Source organism: Crotalus tigris, unplaced genomic scaffold (genome assembly GCF_016545835.1).
Source record: "Crotalus tigris isolate CLP2741 ecotype Arizona unplaced genomic scaffold, ASM1654583v1 scf7180000024506.7606697, whole genome shotgun sequence".
In the NCBI taxonomy this organism is placed as follows: domain Eukaryota; kingdom Metazoa; phylum Chordata; class Lepidosauria; order Squamata; family Viperidae; genus Crotalus; species Crotalus tigris.
The window spans coordinates 2,674,322-2,689,812 of NW_024100678.1; the positions used below are offsets into that span (position 1 = coordinate 2,674,322).

The following is a 15,491-nucleotide window of genomic DNA, read 5'->3' on the forward strand; positions in this document are numbered from 1 at the left end:
CAGTATTCCATGTGTGGTCTTACCAGTGCAGTATAAAACTGTACTAACACTTCACGTGATCACGATACTATCCTGTTGATACAACCTAGGACTGCATTGGCTTTTGTGGAAGCTGCAGCACACTGTTGGCTCATATTTAAGTGGCTGTCTGCTGAGCGACCAGCCAGATACATAATGACTAAGTATAGGTTGTCCTTGAGTTACGAGTGTAATGGAGCCTTCCCATTCCACTCGTAACTCGAAAACTCGTAGAGTGAATCTTGTTCCTTTAGCGAGATTACTCTCTTGCTTGTTAAAACACACATGGCTCATTAAATAAACATGCGGTATCTCAGGGTGGGGAAAGGCATGGAGGGCCTAGTGCTGAAACAGGCCCCCAAGACCTCCCCGACACAGTAAGATACCACATGCTTCCCCCTCCCTTCCTGCCGCACCAGACTCACCTGGAAAAGATCTGTCTCTTTTCTGTCACAGTTCCTGCTGCCGCCCGGATCCAGAGGCCTTTTCCAGGCCACTGCAGCTCGGATCTGAAGCCGGGGAAGCTTTTGCAACCCCCCTGCAGCCTGATCCAGGCTCCGGAGGCCTTTTCCAGGCTGCTGTGGCCTGGATCTGAGGCCAGGAGAAACTTTCACACCCCCCACAGCCCAATCCAGGCTCTAAAGGTCTTTTCCAGACCCGACTGGGTTGCGGGGTGGTCACGGAAACATTCCCCGGCCTCAGATCCGAGCCGCAGCGGCCTACAAAACTCCTTAGGAGCCTGGATCGGGACACAGGGACGTCGCGAAAGTCTCTCCCGGCCTCAGATCCGGGCCGCAACAGCCTGGAAATGTCTCCAGATCCCAGATCGGGGGGGGGGATTTCCAAGCTGCTGCTGCCTGGAACAGAGTTTCCAAGGACCTGATCCAAGCCTCCGGAGGCATGCAGAAGTCGCCCCCAACCTCTGTTCCTGGCGCAAATGGCTAGGAAAACCCCTCCGAGGCTTGGATCAGGCCCTTGGAAACTCCGTTCCAAGCAGCAGCAGCTTGGAGCAGTCCTCCAAGGGCTAGATCTAGCCTCTGGAGGCATGCAGCAGTCCCCCCCAACCTCCGTTCCTGGAGCAAACAGTTAGGAAAACGCTTCCGAGGCTTGGATCAGGCCCTCGGAAGTTCCATTCTGGGTGGCAGCAGCTGTTTGCGCCAGGAACGGAGGTTGGGTGAGACTTCTGCATGCCTATGGAGGCTGGATCCAGCCCTCAGAGGACTGCTCCAAGCTGCTGCTGCCTAGAACGGAGCTTCCAAGAGCCTGATCCAAGCCTTGAAAGGCATGCTTGGAGGAAGGCTCCAGGGACAATGGGGTCACTTTCTGCCCCAGCGCAGCAAGCTCTGGCGGGCTGGGCACGGGTGCGAGGAGCCTGGCCTTCTCCCTCAGTTGAAAGCTTCAGGCTTGCTGTCAGACAGAAAGGAGTTGGGGGCAGGAGCAGGAGACAGGCACCTTTTGCATAGAGAATGAAAGTCTCTGAGGTCCGTGATTTGGCACAACTTCAAACATTCACTTGAGATCAAAGACTCCAGAAACTTCCATTCTCAATGCAAAAAAACACTTCCAAGCCGACTCTCCTCTCCTTCAAAGGGAAAGAAACTGCAGCAGAGAGGATATTTGTAAGATAAATGAATCCGGTGTGGCAGGAAGGGAGGGGAAAGCAGTTGTGAGGAGTGGGGGGAAGGGAGGGAGAAGGAAACAGGGTGAATGTTGCAGTGCCACTCAGGTTGCTCTTAAGGGCGAATGACTACCATGTTGCTGCAATATTCATAACTTCAGGACTTGCTCGTAAACACTAGGAGGCGCTCATCACATATCTTCAAACGAGCATTAAGTGAATGCTCATAACTCGGGAATTATCTATATAAATGATATTTGAAATCACCATTTGTTCAATATGCAGTCTACATTGGGGATTCTAATAAAGATCAGCTTCAAAAAATATCCAGATATGCATGATCTGGAAGGAATATCACATAAATAACTTACATTACTTGACTACAGATATACCATGTCTGACCTTAACATAAAGGGGAACAAGTGCATATTTATTACAGTTGGCTAACATATATATCTATTTACAGAAGTGTTTATATTCTGATCCCAACAAAGCTAGCAAAGTTACCTTTTCTGAGAATGCTTCATAGCAATGTGGATGGGATAGCCCAGAGCTCCCAAGTTATTGCACTTGGCATGAACCTTTAGAAGAGAGTAGACTGCATCTTCTTTGCCCAGCTGGCAGGCCAGGTGCAATGGACTCTGCCCCTCATTATTCAGATGGTCCAAAGCAACAGTTGCTTTCTTGCCTAGGAGCTGAACAATTAAACAAGTTCACTTGTGACTTTCAACTCCTCTTTCCAGATGTGTTCTCCCCAATTTCCCAGTCAACATTTTACTTTTACTTAAGGGAATGCTTTAGCATTACTCAGAATCATTTCAAACCTCTTGAAATATATACAGAAGAGAATCATTTATCTTGATAAGGATGTTGATGATTTTTAAGAGACACAAATCAACTAATATGGACTCTTTACAGTAACATACACTGCTGTGTTTATAGTTCTTGAAAGAGTCTGGTAATAAATTCTTCTTATCTATGTAGAGCAGTGGTTCTCAACCTTTTTAATGCTGCGACCCCCAACCGGTTGTAAGTCGAGGACTACTCAACTGGTACAGCACCGTTTGCAGAATGGGACTTTTGGCGGGCTCAGCAGGGCAGAGACAGTCTGGACAATTCCTATTGGCTTTTGAAAGTCAATAGAGTTAGACTCTATTCAAGAGAGTCTTTCAAAAGCCAATAGAATAAAAGGGAGTAGCACAGCTAAGGAAAAGGGGAAAAAAATGGCGTAATGCGTTGTTTGGCGACCCCCGTGAAATGGTCGTTCGACCCCAAATGGGGTCCCGACCCACAGGTTGAGAACCACTGATGTAGAGCATTATTGTCCTTTTCATGTTCATTTTTTATCCATTAATCTATATATACTATAAATCCCTTCATAGAGTAATTCAAAATTATACAGATGATTTTGTTCAAAATCTTAAATCTCCGAAAGTTCTTCACCGATTGCTTTGAAATTTTGACACAACGTTGCATTCGAATAAGTGTGTGTTTTTATATACCTACTAGATATCACACTTATAGATGTCATTCCTGTGACAGGTAAAAACATCCTTTTTTTGAAAAACAGCACCAGCAAACCAGACAATCTCTATATCTGCACAGACAATGGAACAACAAAAAATATTGTATACCCACAAGCATTGTGAAATTAAACATATTACAAACGTGCGCTTTCTCTTTTCTTTCTTTTCCATTTAACTAGACTGAGCCACAGCAATGCGTGGCTGGGTACAGCTAGTGCTAAATAAATCTTTTTATTGTGTATTCCATTATCCATTAAAAATAGGAAAGTCTCTTAAAGTATAATATTATAGAAGTATTACTAGTACTTCATCTGCAAATAAATTAATTTTGAAAATAAATTTAATTTTCATTTATTCTGTCTTGCTACTTGTAAAGATTTTTTTGTGATTGCAAATATTGACGGACAACTTTGGTTTAAATATATTTTAATATCTGATTTTAAGCACTTTAGTTTTAAATGAACCTTTTTTGAACCATATCAAAGATATAATAATTCATGTTATATCCAAAAAGAAAAAAAACTACATTGCAAATAATCAAATTCTTCCCATCATCCACAAAAGTTACTACTTACTTTTCTTCAGTGTTCAAATTGACAGTGTTCGAATTTCTGCAAACAGACCCTCAAACCCATTGTGGGAATTTGGGGATGGGGAATATTTGAAAACAGAATTGATGGACAGGAGAATACATCGCATAGGTGAGACAAGCATTAAACAGTTTCCCTATATAGTGCATATATGTGCACATATATAGAGGAGTGCATATATAAATAAGATGCATAGATGCAAACTTCTGCTTTCCCTGCACTTCAGATAGGCTAGGAAAAGGCAAGCATTTCCTTCCCTCATGGTCATTCATTTCCCCCCCCCCCCAACAATTTCACTCCCCCTGTGTAAAACAATTCAAGACAAGAACAGGATCATACATCTCACAGTTTGCAGTTCTGTTGCACTTTACTGAATCACAAGCAAGCTTCACTGGGAAGAAGAGTCGAGCAACTCTTCATCTCTTCCACATTTGCAAAACTCCATTCCGCCCTTCCTTAGACTTACACCATTTCATTCTACCTTATGATTTCCTCCTGCTAGTGGGAGACTCCTTAAACTCTCACCTCTATAATCTTTGGGTTGCTCCCTCGAACAGCATAATGGAAGACAGTTTCTCCATTTCTGTCTGTAAGATCAACACGGGCATGGCACTCCTCCATCAGCTCCTTCAGACATTCAAAATCACCTTTTTGGCAGGCTAAGTGAAGTGGGGTGCATTCATTGTCAGAACTGTTGCTATTTATGCAGCTAAAACAAAGAAAGAGTAATGCTATGTATGCAGTCTTATGTACAAAACCAGCCAGCCTACCCAAAGATTTTTTTTTTTCAAAAGTTGTGGCATTATCTGATTTTTTTTCAATCTTGCTGCTTCTTCTATTTATTGTGATTCAGGTCATAATTGCAAATAAATTGCTGAACATTTGTAAAGCATTTGTGTTTCCACTACCATTTTCAATATGATAAAAGAAATCCTTTAAAAATTATAGTTTTTTTACTTAAGAGCTAAAACACAACAGACTCTGGATCTTTACTGCTGAAGTATCTTGAACCACCCATGAATGGAAGATACATTGTTATGTACTGGTAGATTTCTGAATAATCTGAAATAGGTCAAAAATTGGAAATTTGTGGTTTTTCTAAGCAATTTTTTAGATCTTTTCAATTGTGTTCTATAATCATTCTGATTTGTATTCCAATAATACAATAATGTACTGTTTTAATAAATCAGTGTAAAGTATTAGGTTATTAGCTCAAACAGACAAGTTGCTAGGTTTTAAATAAAATAAAATAAAATAAAGTTAAAGTCGGCCTTAAATCAGCTCATAACTGGGTTCACATTTCATGCTAAATTACTGTTTAATACAGGGGTCTTCAAACTCGGCCCTTTTATGATTCATGGACTTTAACTCCCAGAATTCCTCAGCCAGGAACACTGGCTGAGGAATTCTGGGAATTGAAGTCCATGAGTCATAAAAGGGCCAAGTTTGAAGACCTCTGGTTTAATACATCACAGCCAACCAGATCCATACCATAGATGAGCCAAAGAAGGAGTCTACTGGATCAAGCCAATAATCCATCCAGTCCAGCATTCTCTGTCACATGCTGTCTAACCATATGCATTCAGGAAGTTAACAAGATGTGCACAGGAGGACGGAAGCCTTTTTCACTATTGTTTCTTAGCAGTTGGCACTAACAGTAACCACACTGGCTATGGGTGGTTATGAAGATAGTAAATAGCCATCAAACCTACTACTGTAATCACTGGAATCCCATTCTTGACTCTTCCCTTCCTTTTTAAAACCATCTGAATTGTTGGCCAACAGTACATCTCATGGCAGCAAATTCCACATTTTAATTATACGTTAAGTCAATTCACAATACTTTTTATTAGGCTTGAATCTCTATATATTTAGCTTAATGGGTGAACCTGACTTTTAAGGTTAAAAGGGAGAGAGAAAAACATTTCTTTGTCCAAGCACAGTTTTATACAATTCTATCAGGACTCTTCTGACCCATCTTTGCTTAAGTAGGAAAAAAAATCAAATACTGTGGCTTTTTCTTACAGAGAAGCTGCTCTAAGTACTTGTATTTTAGTTCTTTTTTCTTTTTTTGCAGAACAACAACAACAAAAGTTGGAAGGGATGTTGGAGGTCATCTAGTCCAACCCCCTGCTCAGACAGGAAACCCTATGGCATTTCAGACAAATGGCTGTCCAGTCTCTTCTTAAAAACTTCCAGTGTTGGAGCATTCACAACTTCTGGAGGTAGGTTGTTCCACTGATTAATTGTTCTACTAACATTCAATTTATATATTGAATGTTTTATTTTCAGTTCCCTTACCAATCATTCCAATCTGATTATCTTTGTTTTCTCAATACTGTTCAAAGTTATAACAGCAATGAAAAAAGTGACTTATGACCATTTTTCACACTTAAATCCTCTGCAGCATCTCCATGGTCACGTGATCAAAATCCAGACACTTGGCAACTGATTCATATTTATGACTGTTACAGTGTCCCGGGATCATATAATCTCTTTTGCAACCCCTAACAAGCAAAGTCAACGGGGAAGCCAGATTCACTTAACAACCATTTCACTAACTTAACAACTTCAGTGATTCACTTGACAATTGTGGCAAGAAAGGTCATAAAATGGGGCAAAATTCACTTAACAAATGTCTCGTTTAGCAACAGAAATGTTGGGCTCAATTGTGGTTTATAAGTCGAGGACGACCTGTAGTTGTGTGCTCATTGACATTATCACCAAGTTATAAACCATGACTCCAAGATCTCTTGTTATTGGTCGGCTCAGATTTGATTACTCCACCTATGATGGTTGGGGAGTTTGTGCCCATGTCAAACTATTTGGTACAAAAGGCCTATCCCACATCATACCTCAGAATGAGATTGTGTCGGAAGCTTCCCAGAAGTCCAGACTCTACAGCTATGTGTGCTAGTGACCAGCTGGGGTGACTTCGCAAACAGTCGGTCAGCTGTTGCAAAGTTTCCAGAGGCAAAGGATCATGATAGCTCTCATAGAAGGGACGCAACTGCTTTGCATACAAATCAAAATATTCACGTGCACTTGGTTCACTGTCAACTTGAAAAAGCCTACAAAGGAAAAGGTTTTAGAACTTTTATAACCTTTTATAACCTTTCTATGGCTGTAAATAAACTGGAAGTCAATGCAACTGCCACAAAAATCACCCCAAATCTTGAAATTTGAGAGAACAGAAACTGAGGCACCTCACAATCGATTTCAAAAGCCGTTCCATATAAACTTTATTAAAAAGAGCTAAGTATATGCATAAAAAATATGAAACAAGGAAGCCAAATAATTCACAAATGTAAAGAAAAAATTGCATGGCAACAGGAAATTCAAATATTTTCTTTATTCTTTCAAAACCTGTAGCCTTTACTAAAGCAGAGGAAAAATATTATGTTCTCTCATTACCTGCCAGCTATGTACATAATCAAAAATTTACTGGGTTGCAAAATTGTGCAGTATCTCACCAAGAAACTAGTAGTGCTGAAGCACGTTTTAATTTCTTTGTCATTTTGCAAAGAACAAACCACCTTTTATCAAGCAGTTAAGAACAAATCCAGTCTTTTGTTTCTGTGTCAGATATGAAGCCAATTCCCTCACTCACCTACAGCAACCAGAAACAAAAAGCATATTTCTGTTCCTCTACATGCCTTCCAAGCCATCATTCACATCTTCTTTTGCATTTCTCTGTTATCAACCTCCCATATGAATAGATAAAAGATAATTAATAAATAAATAAATAATAAAACAAAAAATCTGTTACCTACCTTAAGGCAGAACTTTGATTCTGAGGGTGAATAAGCAGACAATCCCAGGATCGAGCTGAACTGTTTTCATACAAGACTAACCTATCTTCTTGTTTAACGATGTTCCGAGAAGTATATTCTGTCAGGGATACTTCCTTTACCCGATGAGGGTTTGTGAACAAGTGAGTGACATTGTTCAGAGTATGGACAAGTCGTTCAAAGAACTGCATGCCTCAAAAATATGTCCTGAACAATCTTCTTTCAATACTCTGGCAACAAAGAAAAATTCTTTATTCCCACAATATCAAGGACATTCACTAACTCTGATCTAGCATAACCATTAATCTCTCCATCAGTTACTGCAGTGTGTAATGGTGTAAGATGGATCAGCCTTACTTGTATGGAGCCCACTACTTATGTTCACTGGATTGGGGAACTCAAACTGGTTTAGTGGTTAAGTCACCAGGCTAGAAGCCAGAAAACTATAAGTTCTAGTCTTACCTTAGGCAAGAAAGCCAGCTGAGTGACTTTGGGTCAGTCACTCTCTTTTAGCCCAACTCACCCCACAAGGTTGTGGTGGTGGTGGAAATAGGAGAAAAAGGAATACTGGGTGTGTTTGCCACCTTGAGTTATTAAATAAAAAAAAAGCAAATAAACAAGCAGACTCTGGTTAGAAATATCTACTATGAAATTCATCCAATGCTGAAGCAACTAAGTAGCCAAAACAAGAGGACCAGAGATCAACAGGCTGAAAAATGGTCTTTTATGACCAGTCTTCGTAAATGAACAAGACAGTTTGGCTTGTGCAGCCTATTTCCATATTACAAGTCTACATTGAATAGAATTTAATTAAAAAGGAAACTTTACTTAATATCCTTGCATCCTTCATAGACCTAAGAGTTTGGTTCCAAAGGCAAACTCCTTCTAAGAGATGTTAATACATTAATTTAATTTTAATACAGAAAATATTAAGTAATTTGTAATTCAAACCACATTGGATAGATTATTTATTTATTGCACTATTTGCAATAAATAGTGATTTATTGCACTATTTGCAATGAAAATATTAGTACTGATATTTTGGAGCCCTGTTTTAGCTCTGGAGGATTTAGTTAGTAGAAAACATGTCTGTTCTCCCTGCACTATACTCTGCGGAATCATTCTACCATTCAGCTGGTGAAGATCTTCCTTTTTCACTTCCATGGGAGCAGCTCTCCACAAAATTAATCTCCAGTGCAGTGACCTTTTGGTGAAATCAGTGCATTTTGGGGCATGGCAGAGTTCTTCATTAAGACAAAACAGTTAATATGCAGTAGATTCTTCTTTATAAATATTGTTTAAGAGACATAATTTGAGTCTTTTCTTAAAGTAAATTTTGAACCAAAAACATTCTGGCAGATTATATGCTATTTGAAGCAATGTTAAAAATAGTTTGGGTTGCTGTAGTTAATGTTTGTATAATTATGTTCTGCTTTCTTCTATTTGTTTTCAGGGTAATTTTTTTATAAGAAAAAATGGCAAACAATTTTGATTTAAATTAATTATATATTAATACATTTCCTTATTTGTCTCTTGAGAAACCTATATGCGGGTCAAGAAGCAACAGTGAGAACTGGACACGGAACCACTGATTGGTTCAAAATTGGAAAAGGAGTCCGGCAAGGCTGTATACTGTCGCCCTGCCTATTTAACTTATATGCAGAGCACATCATGAGAAAGGCAGGGCTAGATGAATCAAAAGTTGGAATTAAGATTGCCGGGAGAAATATCAACAACCTAAGATATGCAGATGATACCACTCTAATGGCAGAAAGTGAAGAGGAACTAAAGAGCCTCTTGATGCGGGTGAAGAAGGAGAGTGCAAAAGTTGGCTTGAAACTCAACATTAAGAAAACCAAAATCATGGCATCCGGCCCTCTCAATTCCTGGCAAATAGATGGGGAAGAAATGGAGGTAGTGACAGATTTTATTTTTCTGGGCTCAAAGATCACCTCAGATGGGGACTGCAACCAAGAAATTTGCCATAGCTTTCCTGGGGAGGAAAGCTATGGCAAATCTAGACAGCATACTAAAAAGCAAAGACATCACCCTACCAACAAAAGTGCATATAGTCCAGGCCATGGTTTTCCCAGTTGCAATGTATGGCTATGAAAGTTAGACCATAAGAAAGGCTGAGCGCCAAAGAATTGAGGCCTTTGAACTATGGTGCTGGAGTAGACTCCTGCGAGTCCCTTGGACTGCAAGGCATTCAAACCGGTCAGTCCTAGAAGAGATCAACCCCGATAGCTCTTCAGAAGGCCAGATCCTGAAGTTGAAACTCAAATACTTTGGCCACCTAATGAGAAGGAAGGACTCACTGGAGAAGGGCCTAATGCTGGGAAAGATTGAGGGCAATAGAAGAAGGGGACGACAGAGAATGAGATGGCTGGATGGAGTCACTGAAGCAGTAGGTGTGAACTTAGATGGTAGAGGACAGGAAGACCTGGAGGAACGTTGTCCATGGGATCACGATGGGTCAGACACTTCGCAATTAACAACAACAACATTTCCTTGGTATGCAAACATTGGGAAGCCATATCCAAACTCTAGTATATCTGAACAAATTCAGCACTGTATACTAATTTGCAGTGTACATCATAACATATGCTGGACTTGTATGCTTTTTTTTTAAATGATTCTATGCCAAGGATTCATAGTACAGATTTGCTTTGAGTATACAAACCAATGACAAGAACAAGTGTACCTAATTTTTATTCAGACTACTTTCTTCTTTCTTTGGTTTTATGGTTTTACTTGCACAAGACCAAGGAAAAATATAAGAAGCAGTCTTCTACTCACTCTTTAAAAATATACATGGGAAAAGGAGAAGTGAAATCTAATTCAACAATATTAGAAAAAACCAGCAAAATCTTGAAAGCTATTCTTGGAATTTTCGGAGTAGTATTTGTTGTGTTTCTTTCTTTACTAATCTAACCTTGCATCTTCCTGGGGGGGGAGATTATTATTGCATTACAATGGAACAGGGGAAAGCATTTAAGGAACATTATGATAAAGCATTTTTTGACATCACAAATATTTCCATTTGTCTATTTCTATGCTTTTGAATTATATACAAGCTTCTATTAGTGTAACTCAGAAACTTGTTCTTCATGCTAAAAGGAATACCATGGAACCAAAGGGGAAACTTTTCACATCAGAAGAGCATTTTCTTCACTGCTGAATTTAATGGTACATATTCTGTACCACCATGCAAAATCTTTTTTTTTTTTCAGTTAAGGCTGACAACCCTTTCAGAACCCATTAAAATAACAACCCTTTCTAAGTGGCTTTTTAAAAAGAAAGTTCTAACAAATTTCCTCAAGATAAAATAAATTATCTAAGTCTTGTTTAATGAAACAAATGCACATGTCCCTAAATCAGTAAGTTAATTTTGAAAAGACCGATATATATGTGGAAACGATGATTTTTATCATTGTAAAATTTTAATTATTCTGTCAGCTGCTGATTACAATACTTTTTACCTTTTCAAACAAAGGCATGAGAAATATTAATCCTTGTATTTTCAAGTGTTTCAAGTGACTTAAAAGCCCTTGAAATAAATAAAGTCATCTTTGGTTTATTTAAAAAACGATTAACTAGATTCATATAGCTCACCAAGTAAATCAAATAACCTAATTTCTAGCTAACCACAATATGCCAATATAATTTATGCAGTTTTATTTAGAAACCACCCTTTTTCCTGGTAGGGTTTTTTCCTTTAAGATTTTGCAGGAGATAAAAACCTCACACTTCCAAAGCTTTTTTGGTTAAATTGAAAGTCCCCATTTCCAGAGTGGCTGAGGATTGTAAAATTACGAAGGAGAAACCCTATCCAGCATTTCTTTCGGAAGATAAACTCACACTGTAGTAAATTAAGGACTATGTCAAAGTATTATAATTCTCCAACCCCAGAACCAAATAACGGATTGAAGGTATATCGGAATCTATTGAGGCATCTTTGAATAATCTGCAATAGGTTAACACAATTTTCTTTTTCCTAACGGCAAAAGGCCTTCTTTGGAGGATTTTTAAAAGGAAAGTTGGGAGGAAACCAGGAATAATATGCGAAAACTCGTGTTGAACTAATTTCCTAGGTTGTGCTTCGGAGCTCAGAGGTACCAGTTTCTTAATACCCTTTTCTGATCCCCTTTGCTTCCAGAAATGTTTTCCAACAAGCAAAATCCGGATTTTAAATACTGCTAACAAGCAAAGCCTCCCAAACTTTCTCTCTCTTGTGAAACCTCGGACTCACCTCCTACTTAGCTATTATTCACCCAGCTATTTCCGCCAACAAAGTCCCAGTTGCCTCACGTGATCGCGTCTCTACCAATCATGAACTGCTGCCTCGTTGATGACTCACAGGATCTTCTTAACAGAGCGGCAATGCTTACGCACGGACGACCATTACGCCTCGACGTGGAGGAAGCAAATCAGCCATCTTTATGCCAGGCGGATGTTAGTTTAATACAGTAGAACCGAAGCCGCCATGTTTGTAAAGGGTGGGGTGTAGGACGTAGAGTTCTGCTTCCATCTTAATCTGTTTTCGTGTTTACGGTGTCGTAACGTTGGCGACGTGTTGAGTCGAGAGCAAATAATAAAAGCTTATTGAGGACTAGAAGCATGGGAGAAAATGTATACAGAGGATTACAACGGGAAGATGCAAAATAAAGACTCCCAGAATGAAATGCGGGATATAGATAAAAATGAAGTTTTCTCATTGGTGCGAAGGTTGCAAAGCCTAAATCCCACTGAATGCAATACCCGCTAGCACTGCAAACCGGAGACTGAGTCAGGCTAAAGTTGATTCGGGCACCATAGGCTCTTTATGGGTAGTACAGGTAGTCCTCGACTTACAACAGTTCATTTAGTTACAATGGCACTGAAAAGTGACTTATTTATCATTTTTCACATTTATGACTTGTGGCATCCCCATTATTGCTGAACTAGTACAGGCATACCCTGGAAATATTGCAGATTTGGTTCCAGATTGTGGCAATAAAGTCTATATCACAATAAAGTGAGTTGCATTAATTTTTTGATTTTCCAGTGCATATAAAAGTGGTATCTATATTAGACTGTAGTCTATAAAGTGTTCACTATATCTAAAAAGATGTACATATCTTAATTTAAAAAAATCTTAAAGAATGGTAATAATAGAAGGTTTTGTTAAAAAAAAAATCTGCAAAGTGCAATAAAGCTAAGTATAATAAAATTGGGTATACCCAGGGCTTTTTTTCTCATAGAATGCCCAGAACGGAGTTCCGGCACCTTTTTTGAATTAAACCTTGTAGGGTAGGCAAGGCGGATTGTATGACGTGTGTGAGTTCCAGCACCTTTTTTTTTTTTTTTAGAAAAAAAGCACTGGGTATACCTGTACATGTGTTTTTTTTTCCAAACACCTGATAATAACAGTATCTGAGTTTATATTTCTAACTATTTTGATGTGATAAGGATTACAAATTTTAAAAATAAGCATACATCATTTTGCCTTCTCTGCATCATGAAACTGGTATATTGAAGGAGAAACAAATGTCTATATATCATTACATTAACTCATGAATAACTGCAACTGTAATTGAAAATTGCAAAAAAAATGAAAAGTCTGTGATTGATATTAATTGGTAAGAACCTCACATTTACTGAGGGTAAGGCTATCAATGGCGCCTATATATTTCCAAAATCAAAGGTTATGTTTTACAACAGATTAATGCATGATAGTAAAGTCATAGTTTGTTGAACTGATTATGTTGACTGGGGTCTCATGATAAAATATCCAATCACCTTTCAGAGTGAAATATTTTGTAAACACAGTTCCAGTTGTTAAGGTTGTTGAACAAGCGAATGTACATCCGACAGGAATTGGTTGTTTATTGTAGTAGGTAGACAAGATGAACTTCGTTACCAATTTAGGAGAGATGTCTTTATATCCTTATCACAGTGATTATCAATGATTTTGTTTAAATTCTACAATTTTGAATATTTTATCTTACATAAACATTAACCCAGCAACATTGTTAAAGACTTAGCTTGAGTCCACACAGTATATTATGATATAATATGGTTTGTGTTGTGTTATGCACCCAACCATTGTAATATATGTGTACATATAAATATTACTTACCATGATGTCTAAATGTAGCCTTACTCAACAAACTGTGTTTTAAAAATTACACAGTATATATTTAATATCATTTTATTCAGTTTAGTTCCAGTGGGCACTATTTAGATAGCCTTGGTTTGTTTTGTTAATGTATGATAAAAGAAGTTATGATAAAAATCAGTGTAATAAAAAATGAATTTCCTACACACAGATGATACTGTTCTGCATGATGATATATGGTGTGGTGATTCTTACTCATTTTAGTGACTAATGTTAGTCATGAAAATCATCCTTCAAAAAAGCCAGCATTTACTTGCACATATTCCTGTCTTTAACTTTATGTTACTATTATGTAAGAATGAAGCTGAACTTTAAAAAACAAAACAAAATTGTTTGGTATGAAGAAATGGAACTTGTTGGTTGAGTTTAAATAGCAACATTTTCTTAATCATGTCTAGAAGTGAGGCAGGTCTGGGTGCAAATTTGGAATATTAGATGTTTACCTACACAATATTCCTATTCTTGCTTTGTAACATTGAATGCCATTTCTGAGGCTATGAAAGACCACAGTCCTCTTTAAGAAAAATGTAAAGCATTCCATAATGGGCATGCTAGCTACAGATGTACTGTATTCCAATACTAGAAAAGGTGGACTCAAACAGATCTATCCAAGTGCCAAGCCTTGAGCTATTCAAACATTTTCAGAGGAAACAATAGAATCCCTTTAGAAGTAAATTGCAGTGCTTTGGAAAACAACCCATTCATTCTGAACACCTGTTATTGTTGAAACAGTTTCCCATAGCCTGCTTTAAAAGACGAAGCACCAACACTGCAATCTGATATATTTTGGAATTTAGTAGTAGTACAAATCTAATATATCTATATGCTACTAGAATTCTCATCATGAACTTTAACTGGGTGAAATGGTGCGTAGAGGGCAACAGTTTCTGAAATAAGGCTATCTCCAATGGACTAATTTACAGAAAGAGTCTAAAATCTGGGGCCCATTATTCCTGAAAAAATGAAATTTGGGGAAAATGTGGCTGCTCCAATGCTACTGGCTGCTGCTGCACTGCTATTGCAGTCACGTCAAATTCATTTTCAGGGTTCTATAACAGTTTTCCAGCAAGTCTTGCAATCCCTTGCTCCTTCCCCAGCCAGCAGAAGCCACTTAAGCTGCCTGCTAGAAAGGGAAGGGAAGAAGATTTCTGACACTCTTGGCAGATTCCCATGAGAAAACTCAGTGGGGAAGCCAACAGGAAATCACTCCTGCTCACACTTCTTTTTTGCCTATCCTTGGTCATTCTGTGTCTCTGTTTAAGAAAGGAAATAATGTATCTCTGAAATAGTGACCCAATGGGGTATTGGTTACACCAATGTTAATTGATAATAACTAAGGTTCGTCCTTTTTATAGAAATATCTGTTCTGAAGCAAGACACTTGAAGCTATACTTATTGTTCTGAGAGAAATATTGATCCAGTCTTTTGCTACTGTAGATCACAAGAGTTCATTACAGCATTACTTTGGGATTTTATTTTGTGTAGGGTGCTGGATACAGTTCAGTGTACTGATTTTGACCTTTAAAGCCTTTAGCAGTTTGGTCCTACCACGTCCTCTTCATCTTTAAGCCATCATAAAACTATGAACTTACAGATATGATTTCTTCATCTTTAAGTAGTAGACTTCTTGTTTGAATATTCAGATACCCTACTCCACCAAAAGACTTTGATATGCATCAGAGGACAACTCTCCATCTTCTAGGACTGCTGAGTTCAAATCTAGTTTAAAGAAAATCAGGTGAATAGCAAGGACTTTTCATTGTGTTGAGCAGCATAGCACAACAACAG

The 15,491-nt window shown here is 38.5% G+C and overlaps 1 protein-coding gene across 3 annotated transcripts in view; it reads right to left on the minus strand.

Annotated features, from left to right (window-relative positions):
- PLA2G6 (phospholipase A2 group VI) overlaps positions 1-11,955 on the minus strand; it is a 30,309-nt gene extending 18,354 nt beyond the window's left edge. For 2 of the 3 annotated variants that reach the window (XM_039333550.1, XM_039333549.1), the window contains exons 1-5: positions 11,796-11,955; positions 7,526-7,773; positions 6,608-6,823; positions 4,278-4,461; positions 2,144-2,331 (exon numbers count right to left, since the gene is read on the minus strand). In XM_039333550.1, the coding sequence (XP_039189484.1) occupies positions 2,144-2,331; positions 4,278-4,461; positions 6,608-6,823; positions 7,526-7,734 (797 nt within the window). In that variant the 5' untranslated portion in view covers positions 7,735-7,773; positions 11,796-11,955. The remainder of the gene's footprint in view (positions 1-2,143; positions 2,332-4,277; positions 4,462-6,607; positions 6,824-7,525; positions 7,774-11,795) is intronic. The other variant, XM_039333548.1, reaches the window with a different exon arrangement.
- Positions 11,956-15,491: the final 3,536 nt, after the last annotated feature.